General features: G+C 32.9%; 1 protein-coding gene and 1 long non-coding RNA gene across 3 annotated transcripts in view; one reads left to right on the top strand and one right to left on the bottom strand.

The window, feature by feature from the left end:
* Positions 1–27,955, top strand: part of unc-45 (unc-45 myosin chaperone) — a 175,398-nt gene that overhangs the window by 76,719 nt on the left and 70,724 nt on the right. For both annotated transcript variants that reach the window (XM_085820693.1, XM_085820694.1), the window contains exons 15-17: positions 478–593; positions 22,991–23,057; positions 25,049–25,162. In XM_085820693.1, coding sequence (XP_085676819.1) covers positions 478–593; positions 22,991–23,057; positions 25,049–25,162 — 297 coding nt within the window. The remainder of the gene's footprint in view (positions 1–477; positions 594–22,990; positions 23,058–25,048; positions 25,163–27,955) is intronic.
* The window catches only part of LOC146996307 (uncharacterized), a 111,433-nt gene that overhangs the window by 73,771 nt on the left and 9,707 nt on the right, over positions 1–27,955 (bottom strand). The gene's annotated exons all lie outside the window — the stretch shown is intronic.

Genomic DNA, 27,955 nt, shown 5'->3' with positions numbered 1-27,955 from the left:
CACTCTAGACTAGATGGTTCAGGTCAAATTACCATCTCAAAACTAACTGATTATATTACTGGCCATGGTCCATTTCCAAGGTAATTTTATCATTGTAATATCTCGGATGCAGATGTCTGCATATGCAGAAACAAAAGTTGCCCTGATCACTTTGCTCTCTACTGCCTGTTAATAGCGGTTTTAGCTTTCTAGTTCACTGAATGCCAGATAGTCAAACTTTTACTTTATTTATAAGTTAGCCAAAAGTCTGAGGAAATAAGGACAGTATATTTAAGTGTATCAATTTTTTTTCTTTGAGATCTATTTGAAGGTGTTCATTATAATGTCAGAATCATGTATGCATGTTGTATGTGCATAGATATGAGCCAGTTTCACTCAGAAAGTATATGAATATTGTTTAATGTTAAATTTCACCTTGTTTTAAAGTTTATAATTGTAATGCTTCTCATCTATCCATTTTTTGGTGTATTTTAACAGGATGCTAAAGACTTTATTGACAAAAGAGTTAGAACATTAGCTGAAACAGGTGTTATTCCAGCTTTAGTTGCCTTAGAAAAAACAGAGAGTAAAAATAGCAGAGAAATGATTTCCAGGTAATATTTAAATTTAATAAACATCTAATATAATGTAAGGTTGATGTACATAATTTTTAAAAGGCATTTATAAACACTTATGTTTTTATCATTCAACAAGTTTTTAAGTTGTTAAAATACTAGAACTATGGATATGATTCTTTACTGAAAATTGTGAAAGCTGTCATTTTGATTCTTGGATAAAAACTATAATTGTTTAAAAATATATGAAATTTTATTTGACTGTTAATTAAGGAGGAAAAATGGAATTGTTTTTTTTTATTTACTTTCACAGTTGTGAAATAATTAAATATTTTTTAATTGGGGTCCAGATATATGTGTACATTTTGATACAAATAAATAAGATGATAATAAATATTTCAAAATACAACGTTGTTATGAAAGAGTAAAAATAGTAAGTAGCAAATCATAAAAAAGTGAGACCTAATTGGTCCAAAAATTGCGGTTTGAGCTGCAAGAGAAAGATATGGTAATAAATCTCGAAGAATGCATTCAGATTTCAGCTCCCCATTTATTCTGTGCAATGTTATAGGAAATCATTATGTGTCATATCTCAATTAATAACATGCCCATGTTTGGAGAAACAAAGAATATAGTAGCCCCAGTGGGGAGGACTTTAGCTTTGTTTTGTCAAGCTTATTTATGTAATGCTGAAATTAAAATTTACATAGAATTAATTTTAGCTACTCAACATAAAATTTTTTACATAAAAAAGTGTAGTCTCTGGAATTTAAATTTAAAAACTTGTTTTATTTCGGATTTCTTTGGGCTTTATTGGTAGATATTCAGGTCATTCTTAGGCACTCAAGGCCCATAATTCTCAAATTTCTTATAACAATGGTGAATAAACTTCCTGCTTGGAAGCCATTTTCTGAATCTTGATCAAAATTTGCATTGAACTTCAATAACTAATTCCATTGTGCTGAATTTTAAAACACAAAACACATTTTCTACTGCAGATGTGGACCATTTAGTGTTGGTTATCATTTTTTCAGTTGTCTGTTGAAAGTCAGTTGACGTCTGATAATTGCCTATACCTTCATACAGAAATGCTTGAAAAATTTCATATCTACCTACACATATTCCTTCACGTTTCATTGTGATATCTTTTATGATGCCTTTTTTTAGCATTCAAATTGTATACTTCTGTTGTATTAATCCATTATCCCCACCCCCCCAAAAAAAGACACTTTGTTAGTTAAGCATTCATTTTTATAGGTGAACTGGTCAGTTTTTTAGTTGTTTCATCACCAAAAACATTGCCCAGATACATCATAGAGAGAGACCAAATTACATTCTTGAAAAATAGCAGTGGTCTCTGACAGTTTCGATGGAGAACATAGTGGGGGTGGGAATTCAAGGTCTCCCATCCCTCTTCCCCTGCCATCAACCTCTCAAAAGGATTTTTGGCTTGGCAGTATTTTAAATGTTGCACTGTCACAAGAAAACTATGCACTTACAAGTGTCCACGCCTTTTTCAAAATGCGAACCTGGGCTCTGCTGGCTCCTTTACTATCATGCCAAAGGAATTTTTTTAATGACCATACACTTTGCTAACTAAGCATTAGCCAGGGAAGGCCAAACTGATCAATCATTTAGCCATCTCTCTGAGAACATTGCCCGGCGTGTACCAAAAATGGTAACTGAATATACAGTATCAGAAATCGGAAGCCTCATTTGAATTTTGAAGATAAACACCCTGGCGTACAGATTTGAAGGTGTCTTACCTCCTTTTTGCTTCTTGTATGAAGTAAATGAAGTATTGTACAGTTAAAAAAAAGCACTCTGCTGGGGAAAATATCATTGCAAGAATCATCAAAGATCCACTAGTGAGACAATGAAACTTTAGTTGATGACTTTTCAGGCTTATTCCCTCTTCTGCCATTCCCCTTTCCAATGTATGTTTAACAACATAACTGAAGTTACTAGTCCCTTTATGTGTTCTGTCCCCATTTGTATAGCTGATAATAGATGCTTTTGTAATTTGGTAATACAGCAATTGAAGAAGTTCTGTTTGGCAAATAATGTTTTGTTACTTTCACTGAAATGGAAATTGCTATTTTCAGAACTCGCTTGAACATTTCAGGGGAAAGCTTATATTTTATATTTCTACTGACAAGTGATTGTGAATTACTGTAATCAGTATTGCTTGTAGAAAGAGAGAGAAAGGGGGAATGCATGTTGTTCTTTCCATTCATTGGAAACTTGAAACAATAAGTAATATAAAGAATTGATCAAGCATGAAGTCAGTGTTTTTACAGTACAGAGTTGGTGAGCAGACTGTGCAGAAATAATTAAAGAAAAATGTTGGGTAGAGGCGAGCGAACGTTTTTTCTTATGCGCATGCGTATGATGGCGCAGCTGTCTCTTCTACCGACACATCCGTCATTCGAGCTTCGAGCGTAGGGAGATGCTGATATGTTATTTGCTGTGTGATACTCAATATGATTTCCTGTGTGATATCTTTATTCATTATTCATGTAAATAAAGTGTGTTGTCCTACGATGGCTTCTTTACTCTAAATATTGGCCTCTGGACAACAAATGGTAGCAGCTCCGTGGTTTTGTCAAGAAGAATTGGATATAAGAGACCAAGTCAAAACCGAAACTGTCTTAGTGGAAGCCAAAAATGGAGAAGTGGAACGTTCCCGAATTAACTGGAAAGAACTATTTTATTTGGGCATTAAAAATTAAAGCTGCCTTATCACTGAAAAGACTTGACTCGGTAATTTCAACAGTAAAACCAGAAAATTTAGACGAGAAAGATGAAAGATTGTGGAATGAGAAAAACGCTGACGCCGTAGCATATATAAAACTTTCATTATCGGATCAACAGGCACTTCAGTTCTCACAGAAGAGAATGCAAAAATTCTTTGGAAAAAAATAGTCAACATTTACGGGACAAGCCGAAGATCGAAAAATAGATGCTGGTAATGAGTTAAAAAATTTAGAAATGAAGTTGCATGAGTCGGCTAATGATTATATCGCAAGAGCGAAAGGAATAGCAACTAAGTGTCAATCGCTAAGCCTAGATGTATCTCCTTGAGAACTGGTGTTTTACACAGTCCGTGTGTAAAACAAATTTTTTTGTGGGAAATTCTCTCGAATTAGGGAAATTGTAAAAACTCAGCGTGAAAAAACAATTGATGAAGTACTCGAGATACTCCGTGAGGAAGAGTCCGTTCACAATTCAACGAATGGGAAACAACCTGATGGAAACAACGCAGAGGCATCCATATCAAGAAGGAATAAAAACTACAGTCAAAAGTCGTTAATCCGGACTCGTCGGGACTTCGGCGATTCCGGATTATCGATTTTCCCGGATTATAGATCATCAATTTAAATCTGGTAAGATGGCATGCAGAAATTACAAAATTAAAAATATGAAACCGTAATTTATGAAATAAAGAACAATTATGATCTAAAGGGTATCAAAATTTACAAAAAGAAAAAGCTTAATATTTATTTGTTTACTTTATTAAACATTTCCTTCAATGCAAGTTGCTTTGTTTCATGTGATAATACTTTCTCTTTAATTCTATTAAACAGACATAATTTCTTGTTTAGTTACAAAGTTCCGCTGTTCAAGTCCAATAATTGCTGTGTTGAGAATACCGACTAATTTGTCAATCGAAATGTTTTCGTTTTCAATAACCTCTGGGTCACTTTCTTCACTATCCGAAGCGAATTATAATGACGAGGAACTTGATTTAAATCATATCAAAGACGGAGTATATCGAAATGAAATACTACACTTAGTACGGAATTATAAACCAAATAAAATAAAAACATCTGCTCTGAAGATAAGGATAGTGCTGACAGCATGAAATTGATAAACAGATTTCGGATTTCAAAACATACTTTCGCTTTGTAGATACAAATTACATATTAGTAAATATATATCGGAAATTCTATTTGACATAATCTTTCTAATCTATCCTAATCTAATAATGACGTTTCTGCCCCCTCCCCTCTGCCGCAGAGCAGCGTGAAATTGATAAACAGATTTCGGATTTCAAAACATACTTTCGCTTTGTAGTAAATATATATCGGAAATTCTATTTGACATAATCGAAAGTTCAGGCTTACTTTTATAAAATTGCTCTAACAGTCTGCAAAAAATAATAAGCCGGATTCAATTCGAAGATTAAGGAACAACGCAATCTGCAATATTAACTGAATTAGATAACTTTAGCTTAGCGTATAACTCCGTTACACATAAAACGCGCATGCGCACAAACATATTCGCAGCTGTAAGGGTCTTATGCGCTCTCGTAAACGCCTGTGCGCATGCGTGAACGCGACGCATGAGCAGAAAGTTTGTAGCTTTGAGGTCCGGATTATGGGTGTCCGAATTAACGACTTTTGACTGTATAAGCCAAGAATTGTTACATTTGCCGACGACCTGGTCACATCGCGAAGGACTGCTATTACAGAAACAAGAATCCAAAAAGTGAGTTATCCAAAGGTAACAAGGAAAGAATGAAGTTACAACCTACAAGTGTGAACGTTTCATCTCGTTCTGGCGAAAGAGAAAAAGATTTTGCTCTTCAACTTATGCGTGGAAAAAATGATGAATGTGATAAAATTTGGTTGCTGGATAGTGGTGCAACCGGACACATGACAAAAGACTTCGTTTGGTTTCAGAATATTACACCAGAGGTGAGGGAAATTTACCAGGCAGGTAAACACTCAAAAATATATTCAGAAGGTATTGGTACTGTTAAAGCAAAAGCTATAAATACAAAGAATTCTAGTTATATTAATTTAACTATTAGTAATGTTAGTTATATTTCTGATTTAAGAAATAACTTATTGTCACTCACTGCCTTAATGGATAAAGGATGTAAAATTGAATCAAGGAATAATTCTGTATTAGTTTTTAGTAGGTGTAATGAATTACTTTTTAAAGCATTTAAGAATAACGGTAGGCTTGAAGTTAATTTAGAACCATATTATAATTCTGAATCATGCATTGCTAATGATTGTACTGGTAATAATTGTGAACTTTGGCATAGTAGATTGTGCCATTTAAATCCAAAATATATGCTTAAAATGAAAGAATACATTGATATTAATGATGTAAGTGATTTTAAGTGTGAAACCTGTGACATAAGTAAAATAACTAGAAAAAGTCATCCAAATATTGACATTAATCAGAGTTCAGAAATTTTAGAATTAATTCATTCGGATCTATGCGGCCCTGTTCAAACTGAATCAATTGGTGGGTCTAAATATTTTATGATCTTAGTGGATGATTTTTCTGGAATGTATTTTACTTATTTTCTTAAAAGTAAAAGTGAAGTTTTTGATGCATTTTGTAAATTTAAAGCTAAGTATGAAAATTTAACTGGTAAAAGAATCAAACATTTGAGAACAGACAATGGTTTAGAATTTGTAAATCAACAATTAGATAGATATCTTGCTAATTCAGGTATTTTTCATAAAAAAAACAATTCCATATAACAGTGAGAGTAATGGAAAAGCTGAACGAGCAAACAGAGTTCTTTTAGAAAGAGCTAGGACATTACTACATGAGAGTGAGCTTCCGGTAAAATTCTGGGCAGAAGCAATTAATTTTAGTACTCAAGTATCAAATTTAACACCCCGAAAAGGAAAAGAAAAAATTCCTTTAGAAATTTGGACTGGTAAAAAACCCAAATTAAACTATCTAAAAAGGTTTGGATGTGTGGCATACTTTCACATTCCGAAAGTGATGCGAAACAAATTTGACATACCAGGGAAAAGAGGGATAATGTTAGGATATGCTAGAGAAAGAAAAGGATATCGTATTTATGATATAGCAAGTAACAAAATAATTGAAGAACGATCAGTTAAATTTAACGAATCTTTAAAGGGTAGTAATTATATGGGAAAAAATAAAACCTTAGAAACTTGGGATATTGAAGAATTAGAAAGAAAGGGAAACGGATTAGATCAAAAACCACACCTCGAATTGGTTGTTACGGAAAATACCCAAGCAAGCGAATATGATGACTCATCGAATTTCGAAATCACCGACATAAGGCCGTTGTAGCCGCGGTGATGACAGGGGGAATGAAGTCCAAACATCTGATAGCTATGAAAAAAGTAATAAATATGGAAATGAAATACCATTAAGACGATCCGAGAGGCTCAAATCAAAACAACTAGCGTCAAGTATAATCAGTAATGTTCCGAATGATTTTTCAGAAGCAAAACAAAGTGCTAATTGGTATGACTGGAAATCCGCAATGGAAAATGAATTAGATTCATTACATAAACACAAAGTGTGGGAAATAGTAGATAGGCCTGAAAAAACAAAATTAGTAAAAAGTAAGTGAGTGTATACTTTGAAGGAAGGAGACTGTGGGGAAGTAAAATATAAAGCGCGATTAGTAGCGGCTGGGTTTAATCAAATAAAAAATAAGGATTATACCGAATCATATTCACCAGTAGTTAACATTGAATGTTTTAGATTATTGCTTGCACTTTCAGCTAAATTAAACTTGACTGTTAAATTTTATGATGTAAAAACAGCGTACTTGTACAGTGACTTAAACGAGGATGTGTATATGACTCCTCCACCTGGTTATGAAAAACTGATTGGAGAAGGTAAAGTATGTAAATTGAAGAAAAGTATTTATGGGTTGCCTCAATCCGGTAGAAATTGGTATATGAAAATAAAAAATGAATTAGAAAAACTTGGGCTGGTACAGTTAGCATCTGATAATTGTATATTCATTTATAATGATTCCAAAAACATTTTTATATTGTGTTTGTATGTTGATGATTTAGCTGTATTCTGTAATAATAAAGAAATGCTTGAAAATATTGTTTCTAAAATAAAAAATGTATTTGAGTTACATGAAAATACTAATTCAAAATTTTTAGGAATGCAAATAGAAAAACTTGAAAATGGTATATGTTTGTCTCAAACAGAATATATTGAATCTTTATTGACTAAACACAATCTGGAAAATTGTAAAGCAGTGAAAACGCCAATCGTTAAAGGGGCAGATAAAGGTTTTTCATGTACAAATGAAAAAATTGATGCAATTTTGTATCAGGAATTAATTGGGGAACTTTTATATTTAGCGAATAGAACACGTCCTGATATATCATTTGTAACAACTTATTTGTCACAATTTAATCGTGTACCAGAAAAAAGGCATTATCTTTTGGCTAAAAGGGTATTAAGGTATTTAAAAGGTACAAAAAATAAAAAAAATTTTCTATAGCAATGATTTTGGAGTTTTAAATGCATATGCTGATGCTAGCTGGGGAAATGCAGAAAATGGTAAGGTGGTACTATTTTACTAGGTGATTCATTGATTTCTTGGAAATGTCGTAAGCAGAGAAGTGTTATATATTGTTTGTATTTCATTTTTGTATTGAAAAAATGTTGCTCGCAGGAGGGGTGTGTTGGGTAGAGGCGAGCGAACGTTTTTTCTTATGCGCATGCGTATGATGGCGCAGCTGTCTCTTCTACCGACACATCCGTCATTCGAGCTTCGAGCGTAGGGAGATGCTGATATGTTATTTGCTGTGTGATACTCAATATGATTTCCTGTGTGATATCTTTATTCATTATTCATGTAAATAAAGTGTGTTGTCCTACGATGGCTTCTTTACTCTAAATATTGGCCTCTGAACAACAAAAAAGACTTAAATAAAGCCCTGCTAGTGTAATTTAGTCAGCAAAAAGTGCAGTGAATCCCAGTAAATATGCAGAAAAAGGCAAATATTTTTTCTGCAATTAAGACTTGAGGGTGAATTCTGTGCATCGTCAGGATAGCTTATGCATTTCAAACAGCACCATGGTATTCAAGAGCTTGAAGTGCTTGAGTGAGGAACTTTTGAGTGGTGATCAGAGTGCAGCAAAAGACTTTTAAGTGATTTTAAAAACTTGATTGAGACTGGAAATTTGCTTCTAGAGCAAATATACAATGTTGATGAATCAGGGTTATTTTGGAAATGCTTACCACAAAAACTCTTGTATCTGAAAAAGAAAAGAATGCTTCTTGTCACAAGATCAGTAAATCTCGTGTGACAATGGTGACTTGGCCTAATATGGCAAGAAACCAGAAACTGAAACTAGTTGTCATTGGAAAGGTGGAAAAAACCGAAGTCTTTTAAAGGCACAGAAGAGCCAAATTACTATTGCACTTCAATCAAAAAAAGAAATGGAGGAATAGAATCATATTTCAGCAGTTGTTTAGTACAAAATTCATACCTCAGGTGATAGACTTTTAAAAATCGCAGGGCCTTCCTTAAAAAGCAGTCTCATAGTGGTGCCCCACCCACTATACCCAACCAGTATAGTGGTTAGCGTAGCTGACTGCTGTGCCAAAGGGCCCAGGGTTCGAATTCTGGAGAAGGCATGGATGTTTGCAAATATATAGAGTCGGTGCGGCATGGTGAAACTTTAAATATGCTGCGAGCCGAAAGTCCTCTTGTGTGGTTTGATGGAAGGAGAGAGGGGTGGGAAACCCTAAGACCTGTCCCCCAGAGTGCTCTCCATTAAAATTGGGGACAGAACTGAGCACTGTCGCCTGTTAGGTGCTCAAGGTTGTTACCAATGACAGACGTAATCTAGCACTCCTTGCCACGAGGAAATTCATGCACTTGGGCTGACTACGTCAGTCAAGTGAGCATAAGCAACAACAACAAGTTTAGACAACGTGCCATCCCATCCAACTGAATTGATGTTAATATCAAGAGATGGGCAATTTTTTAAAATAAAATACTACAGCCTAATGTTACGGCCCTAATATAGCCAGTAGAGCAAGGCATCAGTCAGACAAAACTAATGTTCTGCCATGTTAGGTAAAATGTCCCAGGAAGATCATGATCTTAAAACTTTTCTGAAAAATTTTTCAATTCTGAATGCTATCTATGAGAGTGCTGCCACAGAAAAATTTGTCTGGGCTTGGAAGAACATGAAGGTTTTTTTTAGGTTTTGATGCAGACACAGAGGCATCACCAGTTTATCTTTTTTGGATTGCAAACAGTGTGTGTGATGGTGAACAACATGTGGACAAAGAAAACATTTCTGAATTTCTGGAGTGCAACTGAAAATTGCCCTCATTTGAAACTCATACAGATGAGCAAATTTTTATTCGTGCAAGGGGAAGGGAAGAAGTATCAAGTGACTGCGAAGGTGGAGGAGGGTAGAGGCTGAGAGCAGTCTGCTGGTGGTCTGTCATGCATGGAGCTGCACTTTAACACATTGTATGCCTTTTGGAGTACTTTGAAAGGCAAGAAGGCAGTCTGCTGCCTGAAAAAAAATGACACTATGCAAGATGAGATCACTAATCTTGAAAAAAGCCAACTCACTGAAGAAACAAACTTCTGACTTTTTTACATGAATTTGAGCTAGTAATAAAGTTTCTTTTCATATTTTACTGTACTGTATTTTTTGTTTGTTGATAAAGCTGATTTCAAAATTTATTAAACCACAGTTCCAGAAAATACTATACAGGTAAATTTTCTTTTCATATAGTATAGTTATTTATCTTAACTTTTTTACTGCCTTTAGATTAACTGTGATTTTGAGTTAAATGTGCATACCCTTCCCTATCAGGTATTGACTATAATTGGGAAAAATTTTAGGTATTATATTCCAACAAAAATATCCATTTTGACTGTTCTCAAATCCATTTGAACTATGTATTTGTGTGTCATCTATTGTACAGACAGAATAAAGAATTTTTTTTTTTTTTTTTTTCCAAAACGGATTCAGAAGGGAATTTTTCATGATGTATGTACATATTTATCTTCATAACTCAAAAATGAATAGTCATAGAATTAATTCTTTTGAAAGTCATAGAATTCATGTAAAAAAAGTCATAGAATGACATAGTCTGAGTCATAGAATTCATGTAAATATAAAATTTCGCGTCAAAGAACATGAGGCATATGTTAGAAAAAAGGAAACACAGAAGTCTTCTGTTGCTCAACATTGTTGGTCCGAAAATCACACTTTCAATTTTTCTGCTGCCAAAATTATTCAAAAAACATCTTCCATTGGAGAACTGGATTTTCTAGAGGCATTTCACATTCATAAAAATCTTTCTGTTCTAGTTAACGATCCTAATTCCAATCCAAATTTGCCTTCGGCTTTTAGAGAAATTATGTTTTAGTTCTGGTTTCACCAACAGATGGCGCCACTTGCTAATTCTTGTCCAGGCTTTCTTATCTTATCTAAACATTATTTCCTATCTTGTTCATTTGCGGTTTTGCAGCTGAAGATGATGGTTCGGTAAAACCATCGAAACTAGTCCTGTGAAAAAAATTTTGTAAATTAACGCTGATTTTTGTTGTTTGACTTCTGAATTAGTCATAGAATGTTGGAACCTTTTGTATGGGACTGCTATAACATGTAGTTGTGCCTCTCCTTTTTTTGTTGCAATCAGCTGCACCAAAATTTACATTACAATTTAAAATTTACATATATATATATATATGTTTATATGTATAACTAGATGTAATTTAAAGTTAAGTTGTAAGAACAAATGAAAAAAGACCAATATTGGTCAAAATTTTGTGCATTGTGCTGCAAAATTAAGGAAATTAGAAGATAAATTTTATTACGCATGCCAAAAAGTTACCATAAACTGTTGTTCTGTGAAAACTTCAACATAAGCATATTTAGTTGCTATGAAATGTGTAAAAGAGGAGAAGAGTACAATATTTGAATATTTACTAGTAAAATAAATAAAACGTAAGCTAAATGCTAAACGAATAAGGTAATTTTTAATACAGTAAAAAAACAAATCAATTGAACGAGGTAAAATAAAAATAGTAAGCTATATGCTAAACGAAGAAAGTAGATTTTAAAACACAGTAAAATACTAATCAATTGATCAAGGTAAAATATAAAAAATATTAAAATTAAGAAGAGGTAAATGGTTAATTAGCCCAATTCGAAGTTCATTTTGGCTTGTCAAGGGAAATTTTTTAAATGAATTTCGAACCAAGCTAACCCCATTACGCGTTTCGCCGAAACAGACAATTGAAACTTTGTACAACAAATTTTTTAATGAATTAAATAAACTATGTCAAAAACCTTAGTCTCAATTCTCTGTTCCATTCCTGATGCGTCCGCTTATATTGACACTTTAAGATGTAAAAAATGGAACGGCAATTCCGATGTACAGAAAAAATAAATAGCAATATGCTATTATTCAAAATATACAAAAACTTATGGGTTGGACCTGTGAGCTTAAAGAATTAAAACTATGTGAAGGTACCTTAAATTATATTTAAATCACTAGATGAAATCAAATTACTAGATGTATATATAAAAGTCGTTAATCGGGACTTCGGCGATTCCGGAGTATAGATCATCAGTTTAAATCTGATAAGATGGCATGCAGAAATTATAAAATTAAAAAAAACCGTACTTTACGAAATAAAGAACAATTATAATCTAAAGGGTATCAAAATTTACAAAAAAAAAAAAAAAAAAAAAAAAAGAAGCTTAATATTTATTTGTTTACTTTATTAAACATTTCTTTCAATGTAAGTTGTTTAAATTGCTTCGTTTTATGTGATAATACTTTCTCTTTAATTCTATAAACGGACATAATTTCTTGTTCACTTACAAAGTTCTGCTGTTCAAGTCCTATAATTGCTGTGTCGAGAATACCGACTAATTTGTCAAACGAAATTTTTTCGGTTTCAATAACCTCTGTGTCACTTTCTTCACTATCGGAAGCGAATTATAATGATGAGGAATTTGATTTAAATCATATCAAAGACAGTACATCGAGATGAAATACATTTAGTAAGGAATTATAAGCCAAATAAAATAAAAACATCTGCCCTGAAGATAAGGATAGTGCTGACAGATCAACTTCCAATTCATTGCATGCTGCGGCGTCCCCCCGCCGCAGAGCAGCGTTAAATTGATAAACAGATTTCGGAATAGTTAGAAAAAGAAAGGGTACGCCTTTATCCATTTTTTGCAGCAATTCCACTTTTTGTTTGATGGACATCAAACATACTTTTGCTTTGTAGATCCTTTGGGAGCTCCAGCATCGGAAATTCTATTTGACATAATCAAAAGTTCAAGCTTACTTTTATAAAATTGCTCTAACAGTCTGCAAAAAATAATAAGCCAGATCCAATTTGAAGATTAAGGAACAATGCAATCTGCAACATTAACTGAAATAGATAATTTTAGCTTATACCGTCCGTTATACATTAAGCGTGCATGTGTAAACGTATTATGCGCATGCGCCATGCGTAAACGTGATGCTAAAGCAAAGTTTAAAGTTTATAAAATTAAACATTTAGCAGTAGTAGCAATAAAAGCTCCCTGAGATAATACGTTGTGCAGACATTGAAGACGATAAAGAGGTTTCAAACTTAACCAATTTATTAACAATATAAAAAAGAATAAAAACACGAAAAATAAATTTAAACAATATCAGAGTCTTAGAAAAAATATAATATAACCATCATTCATCAAATAATATTTTTTTACCTGGTCTCCAAAAATACTGGCATTCAATGCAAACAAAATGTCCTAAACAGTAATTATGCGGTCTCAAATGAAATTGGCTACACATTCAATAAGTCCATGATCAATGGTCAAGAAAGCACCTGAAATTTAAATTAAGTCCTTGAAAGCACTTAAATCTGGCCTAACTCCGCTTACACTAGTTGAACACGAGGAATCACCGCTAACTTATTTTAAATGCCACCTTCATGAACATGGATGCCGCCCACGCCAGTCACTCACATTGTAGCTTCTGGAACCAAGAAACTTATTCTGGAACAGTCATCTTGTGGACAGGAACCAAGGAACTTATTCATCGGTCTGCACGCATCCTTCAAAAGGGGCTGGAAACCGCACACCCAAGTGCCAGGAAAGCAGGAACTAGAAGGGCTGAGCCAGAGCGACGCGAGATACTTATACCAGAAGTAGGCATGACGTCATCTCATGGCAACCAATCAGCTGTCGGCACGATTCGGCTTTTCAGATGACGTTACATCACATTTCGTTTTTGCATCTTAATTAGGTTGAAACAGTCCGTTCTCAACACAAACAGTGGCAGTAAGAAAAAGAAGTAGAAGTAACTACTATATTACATTAAAATAAGAACTAAGCCTAATAAACATTTCAAGGAGGAGAGATGATGCAGTAAAAGGGTTACAATAAGTCATATTTTCCAACAAATGCCCCCCACATCATCATCTCCGACCTGAAATAAAACTGAACGCCAGTATCTTTACAAAATTCAAAACAAGAATAAATAAATATCACAATTTCATTCAATTCAGAAATTTTTAAGAAAAATTCTCCTTTGGGAACATCTTATCCCATTTTTCAAAAAAAATTTTACCATAACAAGAAAGTCTAACATGTTACAAAACAATACAAAGACATATGTATGATCATACACTCAATACTTTTATCCAGGGCCCTGGTCAATCATACAACATTCTACACTATACAGTTTTACATTTACCTAATATTCATCATAATATGACTTACAACATATTATTTTCAAATAAACAAAACTCTTAATTTAAATACACACAAAAATTTCATAAGAAAATTGTTCCACAAAATCTTATCAGGTTATGCTTAGTCAGTGGTTTTGTCATGGGATCAGCCAGATTATCTTTACTTGGAACATATTTTAAATCAAAAATTTCCCTGTTCAATAGATCACGAATGAAAAATAGTTTCACATCTATACGTTTTGTCCTTGAGTTTTCAATGGGTGATTTTGTAAAACATATAGCAGCCATGTTATCCGCAAACAATATTTGTGTTGAAACATAGTTACTTGCAATTTTAAACTGAATGCATTCATCCAAAATGTTTTTAAACCAAACTAATTCTTTTGCTGATTCAGTCATTAGACACCATATCATCCCTGCTTGAAGCAAAATTCGAATCTGAATATATATTGAGCTTCAGTTCCTTGCATACCAGTTTAAGTTTGTGCTGTCTGGTATTGAAAACATATCCTAAAAGTTTAAGTAATCCTTCCCAGTGAAACTTACCAGGATTGCTTTGGAACTGAGAACAGCATAAGCTATATCCAGACGAGTACGATTGCAAAGAAACGAGAGACATCCCAAAACATTTCTATAAGGATAATTCATCATTTCAGTCATTTCTTCTTGTGTACTAGGACTTTGAGACTTTGAATATTTCACACCTTTAACCATTGGAAGGGAAGTAATTTGTATTTTAAAAGATTTAAATCGATCAACTATGTCTTCTATATATAATTGCTGATGAATTAAAACACTATTGTTCTCATATTCAAATTCCACACCCAAAAGCTTTCTTGTTTTACCCAAAATTTTCAAACCAAAATGTGAATTCAGGACTTCTAATATCCTTTTGGCCTGAACTTCACTTTTTCCAAACACAACTATATCATCAACATAAACCAACAGAATGACAAAGTCTTTAAAATGATAGACACAATTACACCACTCAAACTTGATAAATCCTAGGTTACATAGTGTTCTATCCAACTTGTAGTACCATAATCGCCCACTCTGATGCAGACCATACAAGGCTCTATCTAAACGACACACAAAAGTTTCTTTATCACGCTCTACAAAACCCTGAGGTTGAGACATGTAAATTTCCTCTGATAAAGGAGCGTAGAGATAGGCACTTTTTACTTCGCATTGTATATTTGCCCATCCAAGGTGTGCAACTAAAAGGGAGAAAAAGAGCCTTATTACTGAAAAGTTGACTACAGACGAGTAGGTTTTATCATAGGTATCGTATTTAATTTGCCGATAACCCTGAGCCACTAAACGAGCTATAAAACGAACAATGTTTCCAAATTCGTTACGTTTAATGTTGAAAATCCACCTGCAACCTAGTGGAGTCTTGTCTTTAGGAAGTGGAACAAGATGCCATACCTTATGCTTTCGCATGTTGGCCATTTCCTCTTCCATTGCCTCTATCCATTTAAGCTTTTCTGTGGATTTCATTGCCTGGTTGTAAGTGTTTGGAATTGAAACCTCTAGTCAGCTATCTCGGGTATATGATGTTGAAGGAGTGCCAGTTTGGTCGATTTCACCACTATAAGTATTGCTTCTCTTGAAATCAAACAAGGTAGGATCATACTGAATATTATGTTCTGTGCAATACCTTTCTACATCATTTGGTGATCGTAGTCTTTGATTAGACCCCCTCTCAAAATAATACACATCCGTACGAGTGCCGTCTGGCCTTGGAACAGGTTTACGAAGCCAAGTTACTTGTCTCAATGTAGATTGAGTGTCAGTGCCAATTGTAGAAGAAGGTACATTGGTATCGATTCTTTCCTCTATTTCAGGAAAATAGCCAACTGGAGTATCAGTAGATTGGAACTCTTATCTTCTTTTCAGATTCCAAATCAGGAAGGGTGCCCAGTGCAGCTCCACTGCCACTTTTCTGCATTCCAATTGACTCTTTGAAAGTAGCATTTAAGGTTTCTACTACCTTTTGCTCATTTTCCAACCAAATCTTGTACCCTTTTGTTCGTACACTGTACCCAATCAATCGGCCCTTCGTTGCCTTTGGATCAAGCTTAGAATTTCTTTTAGCCTTTGGAATTCCCACATAGGCAATCGTTCCAAATGCCTTAAGGGGACGTACTGATGGTTTCCGCTTAGTGTACAATTCGAATGGGGCTCTATCTTGGCCCTTATGACAAATTCTATTAAATGAATATGCAAAATACATTACTGCATTTGACCAAAATTCAGAACTCATCCCACTATCATGTAAGATTGCACGTACATTGTTGAGAGCTGTCTGATTGAATCTCTCACAAACTCCATTCTGTTCCGGAGTATATACGTCTGTAAATTCGTGCTTTACACCATTTTTATTACAATATGACCTGAATTGTTCATTATCATATTCTTGCCCATTGTCAGTCCTAAAGTATTTCAACTTAAGGTTCAAAGATCTTTCAGCACATGCTATATGCCTTTCAAATACTTCAAACACCTGACTTTTCTCCATAATGGGGTACACTACCACATAACGAGAATATTCGTCAATAAAGGAAACGAAATAACGTTCACTATTCGTACCTGGAATGTTAATAGGTCCCCATACATCAGAAAAAACCCTTTCAAGCGGCCTCTTTACTTGAATACCTTCTAAGGGTCTATAGGAGATTCGTCTTTGTTAATTGATTTGGCAATGTTCACAAAACAAATTAGGTGAGTGCTTTAACACAGGAAGACCTCGAACTGAATGTCTCTTACTAGTCCTGGCAATAGCACCATAATTTATATGACCAAACTGACCATGCCATAATTCACTATTGTTATGCTGAACTGTGGATGCCTCAAATTTTACAGATTTGCCCTCCTTTTTCACTATTTTCGGGAATACATGATAGTTACTTCCTATCAACTTAGCTTTGTACAAGGTTTCATTTTCATCATCAGTAACTTTAATTTGCCCATTTTTACCATAAAATCTCGCTCCATTGATATCCACCCTAGGTCCAGATATTAAATTTCGTCTCAGTTCAGGTGAGTATAAAACATCTTTAAGCAAAATAACTGTATCCCCAAATTTCATTTTAACAGTACCCTTCCCATGAATTGGAAAAGTTACCCCATCAATAGCTACTAGCATATTCTCATTTTTCACAGGAGAAAAAGTATCGAACAATTCACGATTTTTACAAAAATGATGAGATGCAGCAGTATCAAAAATCCAACTATCATCATTTTCCTCCAAATTGTTAACATTAGCTTGAGCTATGAAATGGGACTGAGCATGGGAATTATTTTTACCTTTACTCAACTTGGGTTTATTCTTACATTTAGGAGTTGTTTTATTACTACTAGATACAGCTGAGGAAACAGAAGAAGCAGGCAAGGGTGATTTGGAAAAATTACCTTTCATTCTACAGTATCTTTGAATATGACCTAGATGGCCACATTTATAACACTTGAGCCCTTTAATCTGCTTAAATTTGGGTTCACAGTGAGTACTTTGAACTTCTATAGTCTTATTGGAGTTTTCCCTATCTATCTCTCTTAAATTAAGATGTGTTTCCTCTGCTAGTATTTCAAGTTCAACATTTTTAAATATGAACTTTTCATCTGGCCACCTCAAAACATTCTGAACTACTTGATCATATTTATCTGGAAGGAACCTAAGAAACTGAAAACATATGTATACATTTCTTACAGCCTGACTAATATCAGCTAACTGTTCAGTTACGCGTTTTAATCTAGAAGAAAAGACACTAATACTTTCATTTGGCTTAATTTTACAATTTAAGAACTCTGAAAACAAGGACATATGTCTTGATCGATAATCTGGCTGGAAGTATTTGGCAAGCGTATTCCATGCCACTACCGGGTCATCAATTTCACAGGTTTCTATATTCAGGGCTTACATTCATATAAATTAAAGATAATGCCAAACGACTTCTTTTTTGATAGTCGGCAACAATTTCTTTTGTAGAAAGGTATTGCACTTAACATCATTTAAATCAGGACATTTTTCAATACCTTTGACCAAAAGCCATGCATTTTTTTCATTTAAAACAAACTTCATATCTTTAGACCATGTAAAGTAATTACATGCCTCAAGTTTAGCAATATTATGCATAACATTAACAGTAGCCATATTTGAATTTCAACAAAAACCAACCCCCCCCCCAATCTCTTAAGTCCTAAATTAACTTTAAACTTCAAAAGTCTGCACTAAAAATAACTCAGGGGCTGGGCCCATAACCAAAATGATGCTAAAGCAAAGTTTAAAGTTTATAAAATTAAACATTTAGCTGTAGTAGCAATAAAAGCTCCCTGAGATAATATGTTGTGCAGACACTGAAGGCAATAAAGAGGTTTTAAACTTAACCAATTTATTAACAATATAAAAAAGAATAAAAACATGAAAAATAAATTTAAACAATATCAGAGTCTTAGAAAAAATATAATATAACCATCATTCATCAAATAATATTTTTTTACCTGGTCTCCAAAAATACTGGCATTCAATGCAAACAAAATGTCCTAAACAGTAATTATGCGGTCTCAAATGAAATTGGCTACACATTCAATAAGTCCATGATCAATGGTCAAGAAAGCACCTGAAATTTAAATTAAGTCCTTGAAAGCACTTAAATCCGGCCTAACTCCACTTACATTAGTTGAACACGAGGAATCGCCGCTAACGTATTTTAAATGCTACCTTCGTGAAGAACATGGATGCCGCCCACGCCAGTCACTCACATTGTAGCTTCTGGAACAGTCATCTTGTGGACAGGAACCAAGGAACTTATTCACCGGACTGCACGCATCCTTCAAAAGGGGCTGGAAACCGCACACCCAAGTGCCAGGAAAGCAGGAACTAGAAGGGCTGAGCCAGAGCGACGCGAGATACTTATACCAGAAGTAGGCATGACGTCATGTCACGGCAACCAATCAGCTATCGGCACGATTCGGCTTTTCAGATGACGTTACATCACATTTCGCTTTTGCATCTTGATTAGGTTGAAACAGTCCGTTCTCAACACAAACAGTGGCAGTAAGAAAAAGAAGTAGAAATAACTACTATATTACATTAAAATAAGAACTAAGCCTAATAAACATTTCAAGGAGGAGAGATGATGCAGTAAAAGGGTTACAATAAGTCATATTTTCCAACAAAACGCCTATGCACGTGCGTCAACGCAACGCATGCGCAGAAAGTTTGTAGCTTTGAGGTCCGGATTATGGGTGTCCGAACTAACGACTTTTGACTGTATACCCACTCTGTTCCCCGACTTAGGAAGCTCAGTTTTTTTATTCTTATGTGTTGGTAAATTGTGCATTTTTTACTTTAAAAGTTATTGAATTATATTGTTCTTATGTTCCAGTTAAGGTTTTTCATGCCTTTAGTTAATTTGTGTGCAATAGTTGTAGAATTATCAGCAGTTTAAGTAATGCTAAGCCTAATGAGGCACTAACTTCAGTGTCTTTTTGCCCATTGGGACCAAAAGTTAACTTTCAGTTTTGTGCACTAAAAATTTATCTTCCTGCCATCTGGTGTTTTTGGATAGAAACTAATTTTAATTGTAAAAATTCTTTTTTTAACTATATATAATTGTTTTTAGTGTTTAATGTTTCTCTGTATTTTTCAATTTTTAATGAAGATGTTTTTAGCTTTTATGTATTTGTACTGTACATAAAATCTATAAGATTAGATAAAGATATAACATTAGAGATATAAACATATATCTCTAATAAAATTAGTTAAATAAAATGCAGCAAAAAGCATGTATAATTTAATAGGCCATACAAGGATTTCACGTGATGTTCACATCAGATATTTTTCTACTACCAAACATTTGAGGAGATTTGACTCGACAGCATATTAAATATCTGCATGCTGCTAAGACACTACACATGTACAGTGCCTTCTGTAGAATCAAACCTGGAACCACGATTATGGCCACTAGCTCGTACCATGCCAACAGAGCAGCATAAAAGCTAAATTTATTTAATTGCTTAAACATTTGATTAAATTTTAAAATATAAGAAAAACATCAGTATGATTTAGGAAAGAGGTATTATGTCTTTTAAATGGAAAAAAAAAAAAAAAAAAAAAGTGTCTCTTTTAATAAAGGATTCTTGTAAATGCTTCCAGTGTGCTCATGTTAATGAAATATCTTCTTTAAAATACACAAATCATGTTTTCAGTAAATGACAGTGGATGTATGTGTAGTTTAGGAAGAGGATTGTAAAATGGTAATATTCCTTTTTAATTTATGTAAAGTATTTTTATTTATCTCAAAGATATTGAATAAAATATGCCTTGTGATGGCAAGAAGAATTCTAAATATTCTAATAATATGATGTTTACATACAAATATCTCACATATATTTCACACATCTAGTATTTGTTTATGCTAGTATTAGTTATTGCTTAGTAGGAGCTGTATTTAAAATTTTAAATCTTTTTTTACTAGTTTGTTTCAGAAAGATTTTCCTAGCTTATTTCCTTATAGCAGTATTTTTTCCTTTTAATTTCCCTGCAATTTTCTCAATAATTTTTATTGTGATAATTCTACATTGAGTAATTTTTTTTTTCTTTGAAAATGATCATGCATTCATTGAAGTTAGAACTAAATTGTTATAAAATAATTTTATTAGCTAATATACCAAGGAGCTGTTTCCAAATGTATTTTGCCTTTCATCTAAAACATTTCATCATGCTGCATTTAGTAGGAATATCTCCCTGAATGATCAATCCTTACAAAGCAGAAAAAATAATTAGAAACAGAACAATAAGTAACTTCAAAAGCTTAAGCAGAATGCAGATATAAACAATTCCTTCTTAATGCTTGAGAAATATTGACAGTTGCCAAAATCACATTCAGAGTAAACTCACAATTCAGCTAACACTAAATCTCACAGTAACAACAATAGCAATTCGTTTGAAAATCAAACGGACAAATACTCCTAGATCTCTGAGCTGTATTAAAGTGTGATGTGGACATCGGTCTGATATAGCCCATGCTTCTAGAAATTTCAGGAAACATCATTCACGAAAACCTGTCAGACGAAACCTCACATTTCACTTAAACTACTTTTACATTCCGAGTGCTGCTACTCTCAGAACATCAAAATCAACAAGTCCATATTAAAAAAAAATACATGGCAAATACAAAGCAAATAAATAAGTAATATCACAATGCAATAAAGAGGATTTGGAAGTGGAACTTTTCTTCTAAAATGATTCATTATTCCAACAAAATTTATGGGTTTAAAATTTTTGCAAGCTGTTAGAAAGGTAAGGAAATTACAGATGTCAATTTTTTTCTTCTGTACTAAAAAAAGAATTTAAAATTCATAGTATCTCCAAAAGACTTCTATCTTTCTGGAGAAAGTTGTCCTTTTCTAATTATGAAGATTGTATTTCATTCATGTTCATTGGGGATTTATATAAATGCCGGATGCATTTTCACTGAGAAACAATAAACATTCATTTAAGTAAGCCTTCTGTAGCATACTGGAAAGAGACTTCTCAGAATCAACCAGATTTATCATAAATAAGATTTACCTTGGGTATAAATGTAATGTTTTCAGCTGCCTGGAAAAATGTTTTTATTCGTGCACATTTTATTTTCTTTCATTATTATGAAGGTTATTTATAATGAAAAAATTAGTATTGTTGCATTTGTACGGGTTGTTTGATTTGGTATGATTAACTATGACACTTGATGTAATAATAACAATTTTAAACACAATGTATTTAACCATTAGGACAGCTCCAGAAACACGTTTACAGTTGTCAAAAAACTATGATGAACACACTGAAACAATTAGCAACACAGCCATCAGGCTATAACAGTGAAGGCAGCTTCACAACAAAGCACTACAGTGCAGATCCCAACTCGTTCGGTTGTTCTCGGAACTCAAGAACATTCTCGAGACTTTCTGTGCTACAGTTTGAGATGCACTCGATGATACACTAGATAGCCTCAACGATGCACACTCTCAATGTACGAACTCGCGATAAATTTCATACACTCAACACTAGACTCACAATTGACTGCTACTCTGCGAACAGGTAGGGTTTATATAGCTTGTAGGCTGCTTTCGAGCACATTCTGGGCCAAACTGGTAAGAATTCGTTTCAGATAGTTTTCTCTCCATATTGCTAGATTTGTCACCAAATGGTCGATTTTATGCCAAATATGGCAACCCTGCCTTTATTGCCATTTTCTGGCAACCCTAAACCCACCAATGCAATTGGAATAGACCAGTAAGAAGGCACACCCAATATGGCTGCTACTGGAGACCTCATCTATTCATGTCATGTTGTCCATTTATTCATGTCGTGTTGTGATGTCCTGTGGTGTATTGTTGCCAGCTCGTTCTATGTCCTCCCTGCCCACCTTTAGGGAAAGCTATTTTACTGCGTCTGTGCATTTCGTAATAATGTATCTTTCAGTGGTACATTGATAATGCATTGAACGTGAGTACTATCACTATTCTAGGATGCACAACTTTAAAGTCAAACATGAAACACTTTTTCTTGAAATTTTATGTGCTGCATAATTGAGTAGTTTTAGATAAAGTTATCGAATGTCATCTACAAAGCTAAAATGTTGGGGAAGTTATAAAAATGCAAACTTTACCAATATTCAGTTTAACCATTATCAGAATTCTAGTGTAAATTAATTTTACCTTACAAGAATAGCAATTATTAGTGCATAATAACAAGAGTAGTTAATCAGGATGTTTATTATTGTGTTAACATAAATATGCATGATTAGATATAAAATTATAGTTTTATTTATTTTTAATTGCATCATTTTCTGTCTTTTTTTTCCCCTTTTCATTTTTATATGTGAATAATCCTCGGAATATGTAATGGGCATATCTATATTTCCTATAAAACATAATTTTTGTGTGTCATTTTAGAGTATTTAATGCTATTTGTGAACATCAAGATCTAAGAGGTGCTGTAGTTCAACAAGGTGGTGCCAAGGTAAAAAGAAAATTGATTTTTTTTAAATTAATATAGCTTCTAAAAATGGAGGATGTTAATCTCTGAAACTAAAAATGTGAACAGTATGTTACAAGCATTAAAAAAAAAACAAAATTAGTTAATACAGTACAAAGTCCGGACTAATCGGGACTTCGACGATTCCGGATTAGGGGTTTTTCCGGATTATAGATCATCAATTTAAATCTGGTAAGATGGCATGCAGAAATAATACAATAAAAAATATGAAACCGTAATTTATGAAATAAAGAGCAATCATGATCTAAAAGGTATCAAAATTTACAAAAAAAAAAAAAAAGCTTAATATTTATTTGTGTACTTTAGTAAACATTTCTATCAATGTAAGTTGTTTAAGTTGCTTCATTTTTTGTGCTAATATTTTCTCTTTAATTCTATAAACAGACATAATTTCTAGTTCAGTTACAAAGTTCCACTGTTCAAGTCCTGTAATTGCTGTGTCGAGAATACCGACTAACTTGTCAATCGAAATTTTTTCGTTTTCAATAACGTTCTCTGTTACTTTCTTCACTATCGGAAGGGCGCATGGGTAAACTCTTTACTGGCTTTATGCACATGTGTAGCGGATGTGCGCATCAAACGCACATATATAAACACATTATGCCCATGCGTAAGTTTGTGGCTTTGAAGTCCGGATAATGGACATCCGGATTAGAGACTTTGTACTGTCTAATAAATTATAAGTTAAATGTAATCAGTTATCATGAAGCTTGTCTTTGTACATGTACAGTACTTTATGTGATATTTTTAATTCTCTTTTTCTGGGTAGGTATATTTGAGATAACAGTAATTGGCATTCAACATAATTTTTTATTACAGTCAAAAGTCTTTAATCCGGACTCGTCGGGACTTCAGTGATTCCGAATTATAGATCATCAGTTTAAATCTGATAAGATAACATGCAGAAATTATAAAATTAAAAATATGAAACTGTAATTTATGATCTAAAGGATATCAAAATTTACAAAAAAAAAGCTTAAAATTTATTTGTTTACTTTATTAAACATTTCTTTCAATGCGCGCATGCATAAAGCATACATTACGCGTAGTCGAAATTAGAAAATTGCAACCAGAAAACTATTTGATGTGTGATATTTATAATGACGAAGAATTTGATTTAAATCATATCAAAGGCATTGAGATGAAATACTACATTTAGTAAGGAATTAGAAGCCGAATAAAATAAAAACATCTCCATCTGCCCTGAAGATAAGGATAGTGCTGACAGATCAGCTTCCAGTTCATTGCGTGCCGCGACGTTCCCGCCACCCAACCACACACACAGAGCAGCGTTAAATTGATAAACAGTTTTCAGAATGGTTAAAGAAACAAAGGATATGCCTTTATCCATTTTTTGTAGCAATTCCACTTTTTGTTTGATGGACATCGAAACATGCTTTCGTTTTGTAGATCCTTTGAAAGCTCCAGAATCGGAAATTCTTTTTGACATAATTGAAAGTTCAAGCTTACTTTTATAAAATTGCTCTAACAGTCTGCAAAAAATAAGAAGCCGGATCCAATTAGAAGATTAAGGAACAACGCAATCTGCAATGTTAACTGAAATAGAAAATTAGCTTAGCTTATACCGTCCGTTATACATTAAATGCGCATGCGTCAACGCATTATGCATTGACGCATGCGCAGAAAGTTTGTAGCTGTAAGGTCCGGATTTATACATCATTCCGGATTATGGACATCCGGATTAAAGACTTTTGACTGTATTATCATTTATTGGTTGTTTTTTAATGATAATACTAACATAGTCAGATGGAATCAGATGTTGCTAAATATTTAAATAGATCTGACGATATATGAATATGTTTTAAGTAATGCTTCTGTATATAATTTTCGTTTCATTTCAATTTGCTAAATATACTCAGAGTTTTATTAATTAAAAATGTGTGTGTATGTGTGTATTATTCATGCTTTATAATGTTACATTGTAATATTCATAGGTTCTTGTGAATTTGGCCCTTGAAGGAACTGGCAAAGGAAAATTAACAGCTGCTCAGGCACTTGCTAGAATTGGTATAAGCATTAATCCTGAAGTGGCTTTCCCTGGCCAAAGGGTTTGATATATTATTTTTATTTTAAATTATTTATTGTTTCTTTTTTGTATGATATATAAATATTTTGTTTCCAATAGATCATAAAATAGAACATCATGAGTATGTAATTTTATTATTTAGTGGCTGATTTTGAATTTATGGTTTTGAATAATGAATAATTTTTCAGAATAGTTTTGATAAGTATTGCATTGGCCTTAAAGTTTTAAAATTACAATAACTTTACTAATACTTAATGTTGGGAATTAAAGTACCTGCATTTGCATCTTCATGAATAAAAACTAAGGAAAATAATAATTTACTGAAAATTTTGTCAACTATAACAAATCACTTATCAGCTGTTATAAATTATCGAAGAAAATAAAATCATGTACTATATAATTCATATAATGCACATCATAATGCATGATTATGTCTATATCTATAGCGCAAGCTTTTAAATTTAATTTTTATCTTTAAAGAAAAGATTAATTGTAATACATGTATATATATTTACTAAAGAAATATTGATTACATTATCTCCTAATATAAATTTAGTAGAATGTATCTAAATGAAGTAACCCAGATATTTGAAAATTTAATCCCGAAAATACTTTTAAAGGAACTTGAATTTAAATTATGAAAAATAGAAATTCAGACTTTTAATATGAAAATTAATAAACCAAGTAATTATTGTCAATGATCGAAAATTGGTTGACTTTTCAAGGGGGAACAAACCAACCCCTGTTCAGGTAACAGTAATTAATAAATGCAAAGGTGTTTCGTCTTTTACTCAAGTAATAATGATGATGCTAAACTGGCAAATTTAGTTAACACCAATATTGTAGTATAGTTAAATGTCCTTCCACTAGATCACAGATATGTAAGGGGGACACTTTACTCAAGTATATAATAAGATATTTTTACTACTTAATTTGGCTATATTAACTTGAGATCTCTAAAAAATCCATTAAATTAACGGAAATGCTATATTCAAAATAAATTCTTTATAGTACTGTACTTAATTTGGCTAATATATCTCGAGATCTCTAAAAATCCATTAACTTAATGGAACTACTTCATCTTAATTCATCTCTTTAATCTCACTATTTAAATTAAAACCCAACTACAATATTGGCCTTAACTAAAATTGCCAATTTGGCATCATCACTATTACTTGAGTAAAAGACGAAACACCTTCACACTTATTAATTATTGTTAACTGAATGGGGGTTGGTTCGTTAGAAAGTCAACCAATTTCTGATCAATGACGATAATCGCTTGGTTTATTAATATTCATATTAAAAGTTTTAATTTCTGTTTTTCTTGATTTAAATTCAAGTTTCTTTAAAAGTACTTTCAGAATTAAATTTTCATCTGGGTTACTTCATTTAGATACATTTTACTAAATTTATATTAGGAGATAATATAATCAATATTTCTTTAGTAAATAAATTATTATGATCTTACTTTGCAGCTATTGTGCAAGTATTAGGAAATTAATTTTGGTTTCAATGAATTTCAGTTCATTAATTCAATATATATATATATATATATATAATAATTTATTTCCTAAACCGTATTGATTAATTGATTATATTATCTCCTAAGTTTAATTAAAGTAGAATTATTTTAAAAGTGTGCATCCATACTGGTAAGTTATATTTTGAAAGATGTTTTGAAGTAATTTGAAAGCAAAATGTTAATAATGTTTTAACGGGGACTGGAGTTAAATCATCACGAAGAATAATATTACAATTGCAAAAGTAAAAATTAAAACATGTAATTATTGTCATTGATCGGAAATTAGTTGACTTTTCAAGGGGAACAAACCAACTCCCGTTCAATGATCAATAATTGATAGAAATACGTAAATATGAAAGTGTTTCGTCTTTACTCGAGTTATAAATTAAAGCCAAACCGGCAATTCTAGTCAGGCCAAATATTTCCGTGAATAGTTGTTACTCAAAGAACTGATTCTCATGAAGCATTTTAGTCAATTCAATTTGGAGTAAAAATCAATTACTGTAGAGAAATCTTGTAAAACTCGAGTAATCGTCCCCGACACTATCATCTTTATGTATTTGAGTACTATATTATTTGTAGAAATTAAACATTGGAAATTGTCATTATGAAATCGAAATCAAAGTAAAGTTGAAATAAACATAGAAGATTATAAAAAAGATAAATAATGCAAACTTTGCAAAAACAAATCAAAGAGAACATAAAAATAATATAAAAATAATATAAAAATAAAATAGAAAATAATATAAATAAGATCAGTGAATGTACATGAAGATATAAAGGCCAGAAAGGTATTAAGTAACTTACATTCTTTCTAGTGGGGGAGTTGGCAGTGTGTTCTCTTCGTGTCTGACTCAGAAGTGTAGGGTGTCCGAAAATTCTTAGCGGCAGTAGGGGCTTTGAATTATATCAGTCGGCAAGACTTGGGTGAAGAAATTTATGGTAGTGGGTGGGACTTGGAATTCTTGAGGGATGTATTTTGTGGAGTTCTTATCTGAGAGAGACCGTCTGTTAAGATTTTTTAAAAAATACTAGTGAATGGAAATTAATTAATTTCTGGCTAATTGTCGTGTCGCAATGATTAAGAATTTAAGAAAGGAAAAAGGCATTTTCGCTATCCAAGAGCTAGTAGACAGTCTAAAGGCAGGAAATAGGCCCATTTTTTTAGTAACAGTATAGTAACAGTATATGTCTGAAGACAATTAGCTTTTTACAATATATACAATTGAGTAATTACACTATATACAAATCTTTCAACTGACAGTCATCCAACTTATACCGCCTTCTCAGGTT

This window comes from Stegodyphus dumicola, chromosome 7 (genome assembly GCF_044657685.1).
Source record: "Stegodyphus dumicola isolate Sdum_Otavi_A_Nest chromosome 7, ASM4465768v1".
Lineage (NCBI taxonomy): Eukaryota > Metazoa > Arthropoda > Arachnida > Araneae > Eresidae > Stegodyphus > Stegodyphus dumicola.
Note: the sequence above shows the minus strand (reverse complement) of the source record. Positions and strands in the feature narration are given on the sequence as shown.